This window comes from Onychomys torridus, chromosome 13 (genome assembly GCF_903995425.1).
Source record: "Onychomys torridus chromosome 13, mOncTor1.1, whole genome shotgun sequence".
Lineage (NCBI taxonomy): Eukaryota > Metazoa > Chordata > Mammalia > Rodentia > Cricetidae > Onychomys > Onychomys torridus.
In genome coordinates, this window is record NC_050455.1 from 10,828,534 (window position 1) to 10,849,363 (window position 20,830).

General features: G+C 39.0%; 1 protein-coding gene and 1 non-coding gene across 6 annotated transcripts in view; both read right to left on the reverse strand.

The window, feature by feature from the left end:
• Positions 1-20,830, reverse strand: part of Trappc8 (trafficking protein particle complex 8) — an 80,791-nt gene that overhangs the window by 20,902 nt on the left and 39,059 nt on the right. For all 5 annotated transcript variants that reach the window (XM_036204565.1, XM_036204563.1, XM_036204567.1 and 2 more), the window contains 9 exons: positions 19,675-19,780; positions 13,809-13,940; positions 11,745-11,969; positions 10,018-10,126; positions 7,188-7,382; positions 6,563-6,693; positions 5,715-5,789; positions 4,484-4,610; positions 2,078-2,232 (listed from right to left, as the gene is read on the reverse strand). In XM_036204565.1, the coding sequence (XP_036060458.1) occupies positions 2,078-2,232; positions 4,484-4,610; positions 5,715-5,789; positions 6,563-6,693; positions 7,188-7,382; positions 10,018-10,126; positions 11,745-11,969; positions 13,809-13,940; positions 19,675-19,780 (1,255 nt within the window). The remainder of the gene's footprint in view (positions 1-2,077; positions 2,233-4,483; positions 4,611-5,714; positions 5,790-6,562; positions 6,694-7,187; positions 7,383-10,017; positions 10,127-11,744; positions 11,970-13,808; positions 13,941-19,674; positions 19,781-20,830) is intronic.
• LOC118595085 lies at positions 4,775-4,942 on the reverse strand. The gene has a single exon (XR_004946460.1). It is a non-coding gene; the product is annotated as a U1 spliceosomal RNA (small nuclear RNA).

Sequence of the window (20,830 nt, forward strand, 5' to 3'; positions counted from 1 at the left end):
CCAGTCCCACAGCCACTCAGACCCAACCAAGAAAGCACACAGAAACTTACATTGTTTACAAACTGTATGGCCGTGGCAGGCTTCTTGTTATCTACTTCTTCTATCTTAAATTAACCCATTTCTGTTAGTCTATACTTTGCCACATGGCGTGTGGCTTACCAGTGTCTTTACATGTTGCTTTTCATGACGGCAGCTGGTGGTGTCTCTCCCCAGCCTTCTACTTCCCAGAATTCTCTTCTCTCTTGTCCCGCCTATACTTCCTGCCTGGCCACTGGCCAATCAGAACTTTATTTACACAGAGCGATATCCACAGCACTTCCCCTTTTCTTTTTTTTTTTTTAAGGAAGGTTTTAACTTTTACATAGTACAATTACATATAACAAAACAATCATCAAGCAAGAATTACAGTTACAATATTAAAGAAGATATCCTATCTATCTTATATTTGTGAGTCTAAAGTTTTATATCTAACTTATCTTTTATCATAACTGAGGAAATTATAACTATCTAGTCTTCAACCACATCAAAGACCTCAGAAGGATATAACCCCAGCATCACAATAAGTCAATAAAATTTAACTTAACTGAGAAGTTTTGACTGAAAGAGTCAATATAGAACAAAGAAACAATAAAAAGCTAAATATGACTTTAGATAAGTAAAAATCCTCAACATGAACAAAGATATTAAATAAAGCTAAAACATACATAAAATAATTATCAAAAAGAAAACAGCACTTGGGCCTGTATCCTCCCCCCTCATTAAATTTTGCCTCTCTGCCTTTAAATGTATGAGCAGAATACATGCAGTTCAACAATTATTTCATCTTAATACACAACACTACCACCACCAACCATACCACATGATACTATTTATAACTAACTACCAATACTCTATTTAAGATCACTAGGTCTAAAAACATAAATACCATTTTGGGATCATATTACAAGCACCTTTTGGAGAAAGGTGATCATACTTACTAACTTCCCTATCAGGGAAACTAAAACCTAACACATTTTTAGATTTCATTATGGTACTTATAAACAATCTCCCATCTTCTCCCCCATGACCCTGGCCACCCCTGTACTCTTCCATGTCCCCACACAGCCTTTCCATTGACATGTCACATCCTATTGCTTTTCCCTCCTTCCTAAACACCTTTTTCTCATGGTCTCCTTACCAGTGGCACAGCCAACAGACCCGCTCACCTACACACACACACACACACACACACACACACACACACACACACACACTCTATAGGTCATTTGTCTGAGTCTGGATTACTTTCCAGATGCACTCATTGTAGTGGGTAGCCATCCCAGCATTGGCCTGGAAGTTCCAACCCCCATTGAGGCTTCAGTAATGGTCACGCCCACAAGGCAGGGCTGAGGGAGGAAGCGGAAGACCCAGGAGGGAGAGGAGAGGTCTTTCTTGGTTCTTGGACGCTGGACGCTGGAGGTAGACCGAGCAGAGTTCTCCAGAGAACACTGCCGGACTGTGCCATACCTTTCCCAGACCCTGCAATCTATCCCTTCATTTGTAAGTTACCCCACAAAATAAACCTCCCTTTTAACTACGTGGAGTGGCCTTAATAATTTCACCAATAACGCATCCCACATAATTGTATACTGCTTAGACTGTCTATAAGCATTCACTCACATATTATTTTTATACACTGCAAAAGGGTCATCAAGTTCAATAAGCAAAGTGCTGAGTTACAAATATTCCCCCAGTTCCTATTAATTTGTTGAGGATTCTACCTTACAACATGAATGTGGTGGAACGCCAATTTGCACATACCCTGACCTCTATCAATGAGAACCATTTAGCTAGCTTAACAATAGTTTAACAGTGCAGTTCAAATCTCAGCACTCAGGAGGCAGATCTCTGTGAGTTCAAGGCCAGCCAGTACTACATAGAAAGACCCTGCCTTAAAACAAACAACAACAACAAAAAGTACAGTTCAATGTACTACCTGTACTACCTGTACTACCAACAACCTCAACCTAAAATTAAATTCTATAAAACATCATCTGGCTCTGCAAATGGTTAGTCATGATGGGAAGAAGCATCATACCTCCAGAAGCGGCATCTCCTCAGTGACTACAGGGTCTAAACGTCGGTCAGGACCGTACTTGACAGACGTCTTCTCCTCCTTCGTGTTGTTAAGTCGAGGGCCCTGAATTTCTAAGTCCTGTCTCCCTCGGACTGACATGCTCAGAGAGTGTTTTCCTGAAATTAAAAAAATCAATACCCTAAAAATAATATGGCAGGTTTGATGATTTGGTTGAACTTGAATATATGAATACTATAAATAAACACTATAAATTTCCATAAATCCCATGTAATTGTTGAGTAGCACATGTAATTACAACAGTAAGTATACTTTAATTCCATATTTAACATCATCTATGGTATGCTATTCAACATCTCATTTTGTTTTTGATTTATTTACGTTGCATAAAGGCTACTCATCATTGAATAGCAGTCTTTAAAAACCAGTATCCCTATTCATCAAAAAAAAATCTGAGAACAACTGTCTTTGGCCCAGTGGGCCATAAGAAAATATTAAGTAATGTATTAAAAAATAAAACATAAAAATAAAAAGTAAAACATAAAACAGGTCAGCTTTTTACTTTTACTCATACCAAATATAGCACTATTTTGAAGACATATAACTAGCTATATCTTCTCAAAAGGCTGAACAATGAAAATTCTAATACAGAAAAGTTTTCTTTTTAACTTCTTCAATATTTATGCGAGGTTTCACCCAAGTAAAACATGTACTCTCATGTGTGAAAGAGCTAGGGGGGCATACAACGCCATCTTTCCGGAAGGCTATTCAGGGCCTTTGGTCACTCTGACGGATTAGATATACAATGTAGTGTTTCCATAAACTACTGTGCCCAGATCCCTATGAACATTCTGTATGAAAAGTATCTACACTAAAATGTCATGAAAATTCTGTTTATAAGATGGGACTTATTTTAATGTGAATTCACAGTCACTGCCACACACTAACATAAATTATGATCTTTAATGTATTTTGTTTTAGCACCCTGTTAGCAATATTTTATGGACTATCAAAATTCTGTGGTACCAGAAGACTTAAGTACCATGAGAAAGTTAAAAAAAAAATTCAGTACTCACACTGCTTTAAAATGTAATAAATTAGCAAGACTACTTACAAATAACCTGCCTAACACTTACCAAACAGGAAGCAGAAATACAGTACGAAAACTCAAAAGACCATACTCAATTTTTGGGTAGGAACAAAACCCGCTGATTCATTCTTTCTAGTTGAGTTTCTCTTGTGTCCAGGTGGAAATGTTAACTACAAGCGTGAAAGTCAGCAAGTGTTTCAGGAGACTCCCACTGTTAACAGTCAGCTTTTATTATGAATGCTAAATTCACACCAACCACATGAACAGCAGTCAATTTTAATTTGTTAGAAGATACTAAAATAAAGTGCTGGAACTCCAGCAGTTTATTACAAACTCCCTTCACAGCATCTTTTCAACCTAAACTCAACCGAATATATATTAATTACAGAGTTCTCCGAATTATTTAAAAATCAAACAAAACCCACCAAACCAAGTGAAGAGCATGTATGTATCTTTAGTTTTCTTCAAAGTCTACAGAGAATACTATTTAGGGAACCAAGATTATCAGCTTAAAATTAACTCTGCTCCTTTGGGGTATAGATAACAATATTTCAAGTCATTTTTTTTTTTTTTTTTTTTTTTTGGCTGTTGTTTTGTTCTTTGTCAGTACTGAAGGCTGAACCTGGTACCTCATGCTAAGCAGATGTACTACCAGGGAGCTACACCAATAGCTCAAATTTTTATGACTTTTGTTTTGAAATATTGTCTGACTAAACTGCTCAGGCTATTTTTGCAGTTCTCCTGTCTTAGCCTCCCAAGAAACTATTGGCATGGACTGCCACAGGTGGCTTTGAGTATTTAATAGCCAAAGACAGAGGACACAGTGGCTTTAGTATGTTGTTTGATAGAAAGGAAATATTAAAAACAAAATATACTAAGGTGGTTTTGTATTGGCAGCAGACATTTCAACAAACAAAATTTATTTAGTTATAATTTACTAAATTGATATCAGTAACAAAAATATTATCGAGGGAATAAAATCCCATACCTTTGAACCTATGCCAGAAGTTAGAATAATCTAAATTACATATGCTTATACATGTCTAGATGCCATTATATAGTAGGTGTGTCCAACCTGCAGCCCAACACATTTAAAATATTATGAGATTTTTCTTGGCAATAATTTTTTTTTGTAATTTGACTGCAGTTCTCAAATAGGAACTTTGTACGTGACAACATAACATGGGCAATGTCCATCAGCTGGATATGTTTGAAAGGCACATTAGACCTATTTAGAAAAAAACTCTATTCATTCATTGTATTCTATGGGATGGTTTAAGAGTTACTTTTCTAACTGCTTATCGATGCTATAGCTTTACCTGTGTGACATCCAGGAAGAGCACCAATGCCATCTACTGTCACGGAGCCCTGAATAGTGCCAAGATTATACACAACTCCCAGAATGTGCAGCTCCCCTATGTGATGGGGAAAGAGCTTCAGTCTTGCCTATGGAAATATTGAAGTCATTCTTATTATGTTTTCATAGGATCTTAATAGCACAGTATCTCAATTTTGGAATGTTGCAGAATTAACTCATGAGCTAAACTTTTAAACTGACAAAGTTCCTTATGGAAAAGTATTTTTCTTATTTTTTATTTGAATTTTTATTTTAGGGGAAAGCACATACAGTCTACCATCTGTCACAAATTATGCAGTGGAGTTTCCCCCATTTAGGGAAATCACAGGGCCACAGCAAATCCCAAGTCAAGTGCAATGGAAGAGGCTTGCCCTGGGAAATCACTTTCTTAGTTGTGGTAGCTCCCCTGCTGGCTAAGTATGGAAAAGCATCTTTCTTAAAAGAAGATCTGTAAATTCAGTAATTGTTTTGGGTTTTTGTTTTGCTTTGTTATTGAGTTAAGGTCTCACTATGTAGCTTTAGCAAGTCTGGATCTTGGTATGTAGACCAGGCTGGCCTCAAACTCAAAGAGATCTACCTGTCTCTGCCTCCCAAGTACTGGGACTAAAAGTGTGCACCACCATGCTGTACAAAAACAAATCAAAAATTATGTCTTGATCCTCGAAAACACAATTTTTTTCTTTTGTAGTACTGGGACTCAAATGAGGCCTTGCACACGTTAAAAACAGCCCAGCCCTAAAAGAATACCCACAGACCAACTCTGGGCTAGGCATGGTGGCACACACCTTCCATCCCCACATTTGAGAGAGAAAGGGCCAGGTAATTTCTGTGAGTTCCAGGCCAGCCAGGGCTACATACTGAGTTTCAGGCCAGCCAAGGCTACACAGTGAGACCCTGTCTCAATAAACAAACAAACAAATCTGCGCACCTAAGTGTCTATACATTTGCCAGACTAATACCAAGAAGTGGTGAAATGCTTGTACCAAGCTTCTCTGGAAACTTGTTCAAAGACAAACTACTACTTTTCTACTGATTTCTTTGGAGCCACTCCAGTACTCTAATATTTCAAATTTTAGACTTAAAAAAGCTAGAAAACTTAATAGCTAAAAGAATTAAGCTGATTTTTTTTAAATTTTGTTTTTGGTTTACAAGCTTAGAAAGGCAAAACAAATATAAATGCTTAAAACAATTACCACTTTAGATTCTTCACTGTTAATTAAGAATTCTGAAATAACTTCAGTTCCAATCATTTCAGGTTCACCTGTAACCTAAAGAACAAATTATATTTTTTTAAAAATATACATATTAGTGAATAAAATAACAAAACATTAACATCTTGCTGGCCGAATTTACCAAGAGTAACATTAATTGAAGCCAGTGCCTCCAGGTTCATCTCTGAGCAGTTTCCCATCCCTCAGGAAAGCCTGTCTACGGAGGCACCTGACATGTAGTTTTCATTTTGTTCAGCCTGACTCCACTAAAGTGGCTCAGTGATCTACTCAAGGATGCAGTCATCAAGAGGACAAGACCCCAAGAGAAGTCCAACTGCTCACAGTTAACAATGGCCAAGGATATGTGGGTGTGGCTTGCTTAACACACGAGTGGCCATCGGTTTGACCCAAAATTCTACTACAATTTAAATTTAAAAATTCACCATAGAATTATTGTGATAGTAAACATGGAACTCTTCACACTGACTAGTAGATGACAGTAAGACAGTCTATGAATCATCCATGACAGTTTACATAAAAATGAAGTACTAGACATTTTAACACTAGAAAACACAGACCAAGCAACACAAATGAACAAAGCAACATGAATAGAAGGAAATACAAAAGATGAACAAAAAACATAAAAATGAAAACTCAGTATGAACAGCAAAATGTTACTGTAGCTGTTTCTAAATATCAGGAAGATAGTTTTAAGATCATGTTTCTCTGTATTCTCACATTTCAAGAGTAAGCGGAATAGAGTAAAACAGTAACAGACTGTCAGGCTGTAGCTGAGACACACACATCACAGATACCGGTTAGTGACTTACTCGTTCTCTAACTGTTTCGATGTCTTTCCCATTGATGTCTTTAGGCTGAAACCTCCAGAGCAATGACAAGTCAGACAGCAAAAGTGGAACTTTCAAAGGGTTTCTGAAAGCCACTTCCACTGTAATTGGCTCTACAGAAAGAAAAGGCTACATTTAGTAACTTTCATGACCCTGACCCTGCCTCTAACACCCTTCTGTCTTTTTGCCTAAACTGTCTTCTGTCAGCTTATACAATTTGAAAATGTCTTAGATGTCCCTAATGTCACTCTCTTGGTGCTCCAGGACCACGTAACATACATAGACATTAGAGCCCCACCACTTGCTTACAAATGTAGCTCAGCACATAGTGAGCTATCTTTGTGCACATGGCCTGCAGTAATAAACTATCTGGAATTTGCTCTAAGCACAGAAATACACTTCAGTATTGGGCTGGAGAAATGGCTCAGTGGTTAAGATCACTTGCTGGTCTTGCAGAGAACCCACAAGGCAGCTCCCAACTCCAATTCCAGGAGATCTATCCTCCTCCTCTACCCTTCAGGAGCACTAGGCACACATGTGGTGCATATACACACATGCAGGCAAAACATTTACACACACAAAGTATTTTTTAGTTCAATTATAGCACCTTCCACAACCGCAAGTGGAAATCTGGAGTTGTCGGAGTGGCTGTTCAAACAATATTGTGTGGGGTAGAAACTGGATGGAATCACTCCTTTATTAGCCACAGCCACAACATGCTCCTCGAGTTCTCGCCACTGGTGAGATGACTCACAGTCATACTCTTGGTCAAGACTTACATGAGTAGCTGCTTGCTTCTCACCTTAACAAACAAAGGGAAAGAAAGCACATTTCACACTTAAATACATGCTCATGAACATCGGCCTCATATAACGCATATTTCAAATAAGAACCAGAGGTATCCAAATATATATATATATATACATACATATGCACTCTTGCCTAATTTCTAATTCTCTTGATTCACAAATATCTGTTCTCTAATCCTAGCTTCACAGCAACTTTGCTCTAATACTAATATTTTTTTTCTGATTCCGAAATAATGTTATTTTCCCTAACTTCCACAAATTTTACATAAAATATACAGAAAAATAAGTAAAACTGCTTCTAGATAAAAATTTTGTTTTTGACTCAGTGGCTCTTGTAGCTCAGGCTAGCTTGTAACAAGCTATGGAACTTAAAGATGACATGAAACACATCTTCCTGCCTCCACCTCCCAAGTGCGGGGATCAAAGGTATGACTACCATTCCTGGCTTATATCTTTACTTGTTTTTTATTTTTTGTTTTTCGAGACAAGGTTTCTCGTGTAGCTCTGTGTCCTGGAACTCGCTCAGTAGACTAGACTGGCCATGAACTCAGAACTCCACCTACCTCTGCCTCCAGAGAGCTAAGATTAAAGGCATGTGCCACCACTGCACAGCTTTTTTTTTTTTTAATCTAAATATTTTATTTTATGTCTACAGGTGCTTTGCCTGCATGTTTGTCTGTGTATCACTTATGTACCTGGTACCCATGGAGGCAAGAAGGTTTTGAAATTCCAAGAACTGGAATTACAAAACAGTGGGAGCTGTCATATGGGTTCTGGACCTGGGTCCTCTGGAGAAGTAGCCAGTGCTCTTAACCACCGAGCTGTTTTTGCAGCCCCACTGCTTGTATCTTAGCTCTCTTTTAAATTGCATTTATTTATCTATTGACATGGGGGATGCATGCGTGGCACAAATGGAGGTCCAAGGGCGACTTCTGGGGGTCAGTTGCCCCCCCTCCATGTGGCCCCCAGGACTGAACTCAGTCTTCAGCCATTGGAGCAGGCACCACCACCTCTTGAGCCACCAAGTCAAACTCACAGCTCAGACAATTTTTAGTCAGCTTTAACCTCATGAGCCTGACTTTTATTTTATTTTTTTACAAAAAAAAGCATTATAGCCAAAGTCACCACCCTCTCTCTGCATTCCTCCCAATCCTAACATCCCTGTCACTTCTGCTGGTACCATTTCTCTTGGAGATTAAAATGTATCACTTTTGGACATGTTTGCACATTTTTCTTATAAATTTTATCAGAAATCAGAAGTATATACATAAACAATGCATGGAACTGGTTTCTGAATTTCAAATTTAAGCTGCAAATGATTTTTTTCATCCAAAGTTAAATATGTAGAATTAGTTCATTCAGGCCCTGCAGCATATATTCCTTATGTAAATATATCAAAATATTTTTGCAATAAAGAAAAATCATAATGTAAAGTTAACTTTAAAAAAAAAAAAAACACCAAAAGAACATCGGTACACCCAACTTTTAATCTAATAGTGAATGCCCTTTCAAGCCTCAACCCCAGAAAAAAAAAAAAAAAGATCCTGTATTGATTTAAAAGGGGTAGTGATGTAGCTTAGGTGGAGGGTGTTTGCCTAACACATACAAAATTTGACCCCAGAAGCACATAAATTAAGCATGGTGATACACAACCTGTAATTCCAGCACCTGGGAAGAGGCAAGAGGATATGTTCAAGGCCATCTTAAGGTACACGGTAAGTCTGAGGCTAGCCCAGGTTACATGGAATCCTGTTTCAAAAACATTTTTTTAACCTTAAAAAAAAAAAAAAAAAAACTCTTGGGCTGGAGAGATGGCTCAGAGGTTAAGAGCACTGACTGCTCTTCCAGAGGTCCTGAGTTCAATTCCCAGCAACCACATGGTGGCTCACAACCATCTGTAATGAGATCTGGTGCCCTCTTCTGGCCTGCAGTCATACATACTGTATACATAATAATAAATAAATAAATCTTTAAAAAACAAAAAAACAAAAAAACTCTTACAAGCAGAGGAGTAAACCATGTCGCCTGCTTCTACATATTTCCATAACAAAAAAGTTGAAGAACCTAAGCTAGGTGTAGTGCTGCACACCTATAACCCACACGTGAGAGACAGAGCCAGAAGGCTTATTCCAAGTTCAAGACCAGCCTTCTCTATACAGAGTTCCAGGTAGCTTGGGAATCTTGTGTCAGGACAGGAAAAAAAAAAAAACAAAATCAATTAAAAACTACATTATATACATGTTTATCACAATATGATTTTATAAAAGCGAAAAACTAAAATCAGTAACTACAGCAAGGGAATGAATGCTGTATTTAAAGGTGCTTTATGGGCACCGAATGGCATCTATGACAAATATTAAAGATGCTTGCCAAGGGGATACAGTAGTGAGAACTTCCTGAGTGAGAGAAGCCGCTGTAAAGAATCACACCCGTTTGGTTTTTGTTTTTAGTTTTTGGACTGGAAAGAAAAACAGTAAGGTAGTGGTTATATACTCTAATGACTGGACAATAGGTGAAGCAGCATAAAGCCATTTTCAACTACCCAACAGCATTTCCATTTCTAACGGGAGACAGAACACTTTAAAGAAATAGTCATTAGGTAACTAGGCCAAGTGAGAGTTTACTAACCATCTGCTGGTCGTCTGTCATGGCCAAAGAAAACCCGTGTTGCTGAACTGTTAATGTATGGTAAGGGAAGCTGTGGTAAAGGGCCATCTGGTGACAGCTGATTTACATTCTGGGAGAAATACAACAGAAGGAAAAATAGTTTTTAAGAAAGCTACATTTTTTTCATGTTTCCTAATTTTTAATACACAGGTATCAAATGTTATGCAAGAAAATTTAGACATACAAAGACTAGTTTATATGCTATATCAGAGTCATAAACAATTACAATTGAGAACTTTAGACATTATTTACTCTACTTCTACAGAACCTTCCTAGCCTATAACTAACTCCCGTTAATTAGGAGCCTTGACCTCGCAGAGCAAGTACAAAGCCGCCTGAGTAAAGGGGCTGGGAGATAGCTCAGTGGTAGAGTGCTTATCTAGTAGGCACTGGCCCCTGGTTTTAATTCCCAGTACTACGTTTTAAAATAGAACCTTCCTAAAGAGTACTAAACTAGTTAAGCTTTTAGTTTTTTTGCATATTAAACTTCCAATTGTACTGCTTCTTATTGAGTCATTATAGCGTCCTATCTGCCAATTTTTAACTGGTCTGACTCTGAATTAGTAAGTCTAAAAGAGCAGTTATTTCCTCTGAGGAAGATAAAATATTCAACCTTTCACAGGTCTTGAAGGGGAGGGTTTAAACATCCTAAGTGTCCTATCAAACAGTGATCTGTGGTTTGTACCCACTTAGGTTACAGTACAACACTTGCTGTGAGTCCACACCTCATCTTTTATCAGGAAAAAAAAGGAGCACATGAATCTAAGGATAGTAGGAGGATCCATTATTTTGTAAAAATCAGCTGCAACCTTATAAAAACGTGATAAAAATAGGCCCAGCACATGCCCACAATCCAGCACTGGAGAGGTAAGAGGCTGGAGGATCAGGAGTTCAAATTCATTCTCAGATACACAGAGAATTCTAGGCCAGTCTGGGCTATGAGACCTTGTCTCAAAAAAACAAAATAAGTAACCTAGAAATTTTAATGCATTTCTTGTAAAGATTTCAAAATACTCACAAATGAAAGCCATGTGTGGGTGGTATACACCTGTAATACTAGTTTTTGGAAGGCTAAGGCAGGAGGGTGAAGAGTCTAAGGCCAGACTAGCTAAAGACTGAGACCTATCTTTAAAAAGGGGGCTGGAGAGACAGCTCAGCAGCAAAAACACTGGCTCTTCTTCCAGGGGACCAGGGTTTGATTCCCAGCACCTTCATGACGGCTCACAACTATCTAAGTAAGTCTGCAGTCCCAGAGGACCTTTCATGGCCTCTCTAGGCATCAGGCACAGATATAATGCAAAGACATACAGGCAAAATACCTAAACACATCAAATAAATAAATAAATGAATAAATAAAATTTAAATTAAAAAAATAAAAACAAGGCTTTAAAGGGGAGGGGGGGAGTGATACAATTCTAGTTTAATTACAAGCATATTTTTTTAAAAAAAGAAAAGCCACAAAACCACATTTACTGAAATATTAAAATCTCTTTAAAAAACTGTATTAATGCCATGTAGTACAGAGCTATAACCAAGAAACTGTCCACATTTTTTTATGACAGGCAATTACATACTCTGCAATAAAGCCATTTAATTATACTCTAAGGGGCTAGTAGTAAGCAGGCTTTTCCCTGAAAATAATAATTTAAGAGCAATTTTAATATTTATTCCTGAAAAGAAGTACTTACCTTATAAACATAAAGATATTCTCTGAGAAAGGCCCCTTGCTGAGCAGCAGACTGTTTGCTTTCATTGATTAAAATGTGCCTAAAAGCAGACACAGCATTGTCCAGCTGCCTCAGAGTGTAGGACTGGCGCCCAATGGTAAAGTTGATGTGATCCTCTGCCAGAGACCATCCTTTTCCTTTGTAAACTTGCATGGCTTGACAATAGCAGCGCAAAGCATGCTTTTTCTGCAAGAAAATTAATGAAACACGTATTGTAGTTTAAATTTGTCTTGAACTGGAGAAAACAAACACAAACACATGCAGAGACATGCTCAAGTATAAACAAGTAACTAACTGGCTCACCCACTACAAGAGAATGTGATAAAGAAAATGAAGCTAACAATTAGGATGATCTCCTCACAATTACACAATTCTATGTGGACATAGGTTGGGTTTCCTCAGCCATCCAGAGTGAGTGTGCATGTGTTTTTGTCTGTTCTTACAACTACCCTTATTTCTCTGAGGAAAATATTTCACTGATCATTTTGGCTTCACTTATTTCAAATTCTTTCCACAAAGAGGTAAGGTATAACAGTCGGCAGTATCAATCTGATTGGATCTAGAAACACCACAGCAACACACCTCTGGGAGTGTCTATGAGAGTGTTTCCAGAAAGCTTTAACTGAGGACGGAAGGATCCATCCTGAATATAGGGTGTCATCCCACAGGGCTTGGTCCTATGCTGAATAAAAAAGACAGAGGGCCAGTGAGGTCGATTGCTCAAGGAATAGAGACACTTTGGAGTTAAATCTCCAAAGCCCACAAAGTGACAGGAGAAAACAGACTCCAAAGAATTGTCCTCCAATCTCCAAAGAATATGATACTATGTGAGCTCACACACATAACAATAAATTAAAAATTAAAACCCAGAGGAGAGAAATGGCTCAGCAGTTAAGAGCACTGACTGATGTTCCAGAGAACCCAGGTTCAATTCCCAGCCTGTCTGGTGTCCAGTCACACCAGGATAAAAATTAAAAAATAAAATAAAAATAAAAACCAAAACGCAGTTCCAGAAAAGTTAAGTAACCAAAACCAGGCTATTTATACATCAAGATTTAAGCCTGTATCTGTCCAAAGCCAAATCTCACGTCCTCGCCAAAATATCTAAAAGCAGAATTTATTTCAACTTTTAGGATTAAATATAAAGGGTTGGGGAGGAGGACAAGAATCGTCAGAGCTAAAGGCTTGCCACCAAGCCTGAAAGCCAGTTTGAACCCAGGGGCTCACAGTGCAGAGGGTAAAAACTATGTCTGCACTGGGCGGTGGTGGCGCACACCTTTAATCTCAGCACTCAGGAGGCAAAGTCAGGTGGATCTCTGAGTTTTAGGCCAGCCTGGGCTACAGAGCAAGATATAAATAAGACAGGCACCAAAGTACAGAGAGACCCTGTCATGAACGACCCCCCTCCACCCCCCCCCAAAAGAAAACTAAGTCTGCAGGTTGTCTGACTCCACACATGGGCATACACAAAAAAATAAAGAAATAAACAAAGATGTAACAAGAATCACAGCACTTAGGAGGCAGAGGCTAGAAGATATGAGCATGAGTCAGCGAGGGCTACATTGTATGAACTTGTCTCAAAAACAACAACAAAACTGACAAGAATATACTTTATAAATAAGTAAAAATAAACAAAAAAATTAAAAGACTGGTTTGTTTTTGTTTTGTTTTGTTTGTTTTTGTTGTTGTTGTTTTTCGAGACAGGGTTTCTCTGTGTAGCTTTGCGCCTCTCCTGGAACTGACAAGGACGGCCTCCAACTCAGAGAGATCTGCCTGCCTCTGCCTCCTAAGTGCTGGGATTAAAGGCATGCACTATGCACATGTGGGTTTGTGTTCACAGATGAGTGCAGGCACCCTGGTATTCCAGGAAAGAGTACCATATTCTCAGCAGCTGAAGTTAGAGGCAGCTGTGAATTATTCAATGTGGGTGCTGGGATCCCAAGTCAGGTCCTCTGGAAAAGCAGCAAAAGCTCCTAGCTGCTGAGCATCTTTCCAGCTGCAACAACCTTTGAAAGATATGCTTACCTGCCCTGCTTTACTAAACCGATGGCCAGCCAGGATCATGTGAAAAGCGTATTTTCTAACCATGGGACTCTTCATGTTGATGAAGCAATGCGCAGCCTGCTCCAAGAGAAGTGCACTCCGGAGATCAGAATCCTGTGCATGAGCAGACCAGAGAATGGTGAGCATCACAAAAGGAAAAAGAGCTGCTCAGAAAGCTTCTGGTTCCTAGTACACGGTCAGTGTAGCTTGGAGCAAAAGAGGCAGACATAAAGGGGCCAACCAATCTCAATTCTTTCTCCAAGTAGCACATATTTTGTTTAAAAAGACTTCTAAAAACAACTTTCTGTTGTTGTTCCTTTTCATAAAATCTAAACGGCCAATTATGATGCATACTGTATAATAAATCTCTGAATACCTTCAATCCCTTCTGAGCAGTTAAACTGAGAACTGAATACAGGTATTCTAGTTAAAGAAAACCAAAAAACACAGAAAAACAGTTATCTAGTTTGTTCTGGATATTGCCTGGTGACTAACAGCATATTTACTGTGCACACCACCCCAAAGAATATAGGCTAGATTATATGTAGATTATTATGTAAGCTAACTTATGACTTTATCCTCTTTAAAGAACATTTACTTAAAGGAATCCTCAATTTTTACTGTAATATTGAATAAAGGGCAATGCCTGCTTTTCATTAAAAATCCCTGCAGCGAGGAGTTCTTCACAGGCTCTTGTAAATCAGGAACAGGACAAGTGCAAGCAGTTTCCATTTGCCTGACCTTGACTGCCCAGGAGCTGTGATGACTCATCTTGGTAAGCTACTGCTTCAGCATCAGGGAGAAAGTGAGGAAGGTTGCTGACTAAGAATCAGCCTTTCCCCAGCACTTTCTCTAGGTCCTCAGACTCAAGCTGAACTTACCAGGCCCTTCCATGTGTTCTGCTGCCATTATTTTCCCCAGGGAAAGTTGAAAACAGAAAACATTGACTTTAAATGCAATTGTTTCAAAAATTGGTTACATCAAACAGACCACTATTATAAACTATCTTTGCAGCAGCTATTATTACTTTAAGCCCAAATTAAATGTTCAAATGTCTGCTCTAAGAATCACATTCAAAAGCTGGTAGGAAAATATCAGGAATACACAATTAACAAATGGTTCTAAGGAAGATGCAAATCAATTAAGTAGATAATCTTAGGAGCTTACATTTTTAGATTTTCAGGACAGCCTTTTCTAACAAAAACTATTAAAATACAAATATAGGTGTGTATGTGTGATTGTGTGTGGCTATGTGCACAAGTGGCAGCCAGAGAGGCCAGAGGCATCATTTGCCCAACACTGGTGCTGGGAACCAAACTCAGGTTCTCTGTAAGAGTAATACATGCTCTTAACCTTTGAGCCACACTTCCATTCCCCCATATAAATATGTATATTTATTTAAAGTAACTGTTACACAAAAGCAAACACCTTCGGCATCCCATGCTACAATTCATGTGTAGAGGACTGTTTCCAATTTGGTGCTACTTTCTCAGTTTCTCTTTTCATAGATGAGTGTTTATACGCCTAACAGGCATGTATGAAAAAAACCAAACACATAAATTTTTACATATAAGTGGTAGTAGATATACTATTTTGTTTTCCAAACCATTTACATCTTTCATTTTTAAATAAGTATATTCCAATATGTAAAAATATCATAACTTACAGTCACCAATTAATCAAATGTTGGTTTTTTTTTTCTACTACCAAAAAAAGACTTAATAAATGTAATTTCTGTGTGTGCATGTGCATGTATTGCTGGGAACTGAACCTAGGCAAGTGTTCTCCCATTGAGCTACAATTCCAGCTCTTACTTCTTGATATAAGATCTCACTAAGTAGCTTAAGGCTGATCTAGAACTCTGGATCGTCCCAGCTGGTCTCAAACCCACAGTCTTCCTGCCTCGTAAGTGCCACTGCACTCAGCCATCAAAACAATTATTAAATTATTAAATACTCAGAAATACTTTTATTACACAAATTTCTGGAAGCAGAAATAAGAAATTAATGAAACTTATGCATGTATCTCAAATTCTAATCATTGCAGACAAATTGTTGCCAAAAAACTTACTATAAATACTCTCATCAATGGAAATTAAGAATTCAGGTTTATGGAGCCAGAAGGATGGCTCAACAGTTAAGAGTGTGTACAGCTCGTACAGAAAACCCAAAGTACAGTTCCTAGCACCCATGTCAGGAAGTTCACAACCACCTGTAACTCAAGCTCCAGGGGAATCCAACAATTCTGGCCTCTGGGGGGCTGGCGTGCTTTCTCTCTCTCTCTCTCTCTCTTCCCCTCCCTCCCCCCCTCTCTCATTCACACTTACTCATTCAAATGCAAAAGTCATAGAGGTTCCAATCCTGGATAGCCTATTTTTGTAAACAATGTACTCTAGAAATCTGTAATGGTTTTTAAGTGACTCAATGTAAAGTCCAATTGAGAACCCACATAATAAACTTAGCATTCTCAAATTTAACACCATAAGACTGAGTAATTCAATCAAGATCTTAAGTCCAATCATGAATTAATTAAGCTACAACAAAATTAGACACAGATTACTGGTGTCACACATAACTATGACCTTCAAGTCTTTACTATCAAGTTATTACAAAGAGGGACTTGATGAGATCGCTGTGCAGGAAAAAAAAATGCCACTGACCCCTGACAACCAGAGTTTACTCCCCAAAACTCTTTCAAAGTGGAAAGAATGACTCTACTATCTTGTCCTCTACCTCTTTGTGAATATCATGGCATGTGTACCAAACACACATAAAAACAGCAAAATAAAAAATACAACTGAAAATCAAGTTTTATAAAAATCAAGACATGTATGTGGGGGATGGGCTGGAAACACAGTTCACTAACACAGCACTTGCTAGCATTTGTGAGGCCCTGAGTTCAATGCCAGGCACAGGAGGGGAGAAGGAGGAGGAAAGGAGGGAGGAGAAAAGCCCACCAGATCACTGCAGATTCCTAATTCTGGGAAAACATTACTAGAACCTGCTTCCACCTGTGCCCTAGAGCAGTCAATGACAAATCATCCACATCTGAGAAAGTAAAGTTAAAAACAAGTAACAAGGTTTGATTTAAAAACAAGTAACAAGGTTAAATATAATCAGAAGAATGTGCTCTAAGGAAATTTTATTCATATATGTAGGTAGACAGACAAACACATTTACACAAGGTTAAAAAAACACAACACAAAACAATGAAACCCTATACTAACTCCTGGATCATAAATTCTTTGTACACTCACTGATATCCCTAGGTTGAAACGACATAGCACTCAAAGTCAAGATCAGATTAGCTACTAAAATAGAGTCTGAACACTACCAAACAGCTCATGTCTGACACAGTGTGGTGGTTGAAATAAGAACAGCCACCATAGGCTCATGTATTGACTGCTTAAGTCACCAGGGGAGGCCCTTCTCAAGAAGGATCAGGAGGGCTAGGGGGTGCAACACAGCTGGAGGTTTGGGCTGGGGGTGGGAGGAGGCATGGAGGCTTCAAAAAGCTCACAGAAGGCTGAGAATTTCTTTCTGGGATGTAGCTCTCAGCTATTGCTCCAGCCCCTGCCTGAATGCTGCCATGATAATGGATCAACTAAACCTCTGAAACCTTAAGCAAGCCCCAGTTAAATGTTTCCTTTCTAAGAGTTGTTTTGGTCACGCTGTCTCTTCACAGCAACAGAACAGTAACTAAGACACACCAGTTCATGCTTATTGGTCAGTGTATCACATACACCAATTATAAAACTCCAGTGTCAGGCATTAGGAATAAAAATGTAAAAGATGGGCTGGCGAGATGGCTCAGTAGTTAAAAGCATGGAAGAGGACTGGTTTTGCAGAGGACCTGAGTTTGATTCCCAGCATCCACATCAGGCAGCAGAGCTGCCTGTACCAGCTCCAGGGGATCTGAAATCTCCTCTGGCCTCTGAGAGCACTGCACTCACATGAACATTACCACCACCACCACACACACACACACACACACACACACACACACACACACACACAGAGAGAGAGAGAGAGAGAGAGAGAGAGAGAGAGAGAGAGAGAGAGAGAAATCTTTAAAAAAGCAAAAGCCAAGAGGGTGTGGTGAATGAGTTCAAGGACAGCATGGACTGTAGAGTGAGACAGCTCAGATTTGCTTGGAATACAAATCACAACTGACTTATTGAGAAAAAAAAAAAAAAAAAAAAAAGAGGGTAGAAGGCTAACCTCAAGTAGATTACAGATTACACAATTTCTAGTATAATATAATGCCAACCTTTATTGTCTATGAGAGAGTAGAAAGGAAACATTCAGAGCAAGGTGGGGAACTAGAGAGACCCATCTGAAGGACATGACCAGCCAATTATGTGAAGCAGCAGACAGAGAGCCAAAGCAGTAAGAGTAATGACGTAACCAAGAGGGCAGAGGGCCGAGTGGAATGGCTCAGCAGGGAAAGGCACGTGCCACAAGCCTGGCCACCTAAGCTGGGTCGGTCAAACTCAAAGAAGAGGAGAGAACTGTCTCCACAAACTACTCTGACCTCTGCCTCTGTGCCAGGGAATTCATGCCACCACGCACGCATACACAGTAGCAGTGATCATAAATTAAAAAGAAACCGGTAAGCATTCAGAGGGACCTTTGGGATATGAATGAAAGACTGTTCAGAGGATAAGAACTATACACAGGACACCAACAACAAACAGCCAGTCATCCTCTGACAGATGGACGAAGAGAAGCACCTCAAGCTCCAGCCCCTTCTTCCGGAGCAAGGAAAGATGGCTGCTGACAGCATGTCACAAAAGTACTGGGTAATGAATGGGCTGGAGAGATGACTCAGAGGTTAAGAGCACTGGCTACTCTTCTAGAGGTCCTGAGTTCAATTCCCAGCAACCACACAGTGGCTCACAACCATTTATAATGAGATCTGGTGCCCTCTTCTGGCCTGCAGGCATAAATACAGGCAGAACACTGTATATATAATAAATAAATAATCTGTTTTTAAAAAGTATTGGGTAAAAGGTTTTAAATTTATTGATATATTAATCTAAGATGCCTTGGATGCATCCAAAGTAGATTAGTATGGCATGGCCTGCCATCTTTTAGATTTATCTACTTTGGATGCATTTTAAAGCATTTTCTTTAAATGGTCATATAAGTAAAAACTGAGATTAAACATTCCTCAGTGATTTTCTTAGTACTAGTTTTATACCAGATTGAAACACATGCATGTCTTAGTTGTACATAGCATAGAACTTACATCAAACAAGATGCCACATACATGGTTGTGGTTAGTTAGTAATGAAAGGTAGACTGAGACTACAGAAACAAAATGAATTCAATTAGGGCTGTAAAGATGACTCAGTAGTTAAGAGCACTGGCTGCTCTTGCAAAGAACCAGTTTCAGTTTCCATCACCCACAGAGAAGCTCACAACTATCAGTTAACTCCAGTTCCAGGGGATCTGACACCTTCTGACCTCTAGCACCAGGCACATATATGAGGCACATACATAAGTACAGACAAAACACTCATAAAGTAAATAAATTTAAAAACATAATTTTCAATAAATAAGTTCAAATTATAAAAGATATACTAGCTGAGTATGGTATTCATGACTGAAATCCCAGTACTCAGAGGCTGAGACAGGGAAATTGCTAGGAATTTAAGGCTATTATGAACTACAAAACTGTCTCAAGCTGCCCCCACTACAAAACAAACAAACAAACAAACAAAACCTTAAAATGAAGTTAATGAGTAACTAGTGGTGTTTTAATCCTGAAAAAGAAAGCCCTCCTATTTATGTCTTATACAGCACCTCTTACACACTTATGAAATCAAACAGCACAAGTCCAGTACCTCACTTGTCAACCGTATTAGAAGGGCTGCAGCCTCTGAATATTTGCTTTGACTTTTTAAAATTTCGGCACTAAGCAACACACATCTTTCAGCCAACACCATATTCCTAAACAAAAACAGACAAGGAAAAACAATCAGCATCACAGTAATTCTTTAGCACATCAAGTTACCATACATTCAAAGAGTCACTAGCTGATTTTGAGCAAGAAGTCTGTCCTGGCCTTGCTTGCAGAGCTTCGCCACTAAGCATGCTCCCTCCCCCTCTTTCTAACCCCTTGGGAACATGCCAAAGTCCAAGCATGCATGCTCTCAACTCCACATTCCCACTTTCTCTAAGAACCCATCATGTGCCCACCCAGCCCCCAGCCCCAAAGCTGCTTGTCAGTCTCCACAGTTGAACTTCTCTGGAGACCCTAACTCAAATGTCTCCGTCCAGTAGTTTCCAGCCTGACTCCACTGCTGTTATTGTTCTCAAATTCTAATAAAATGATCAAGATTTAAGGGAAAAAGTCTGTCATTTTCTACCCACTAAAAAGGAAAAAAAAGCAATATTCATAATCTTTATTCCTTTGGAGGTACTGGGGTCAAACTGGGGGCCTGGCAAATGGTACGCTACAGCCCCAGCCCAGCACTTTTTCTCATCACACAATTCTAAAGTAAGAACACAATGCAAGGCTGAATACAGTAGTACACACCTAGAAACCTAGCACTTGGGAGACTGAGACAGGAGAATGCTGGTGAATTCAAAATTAGCTGGTGCTACATTATGAGACTTGGTCTCAAAGAAGGGGATAAAGGAAATTTTTTTTTAAAAAATCAACTGTAATAAAGTAATTTAAGAAAAAGCAGAGTGGGGCAGTGAGATAACCCAGTAGATAAAGGTATTTGCAACCAAGTTTAATGACCTAAGTTTGATTCCAGTGGCCTACATGCGGAGAGAACAGACTCCCATCAAGCTGTCCTTGGCCTCCATAAACATGCCATGGAATGCCCATACCCAACACTCAGACACACATAAAAAAAGGTTGGGAGTGGTTACTACTCTCAAAACATATTGTAGGCTAAACATGATATCACATGCCTTTAATCCAAGAATGTGAAAGGCAGGTTAATCTCTGTGAGTAGGAGACCAGCTTGGTCTACATGGTGAGTTCCA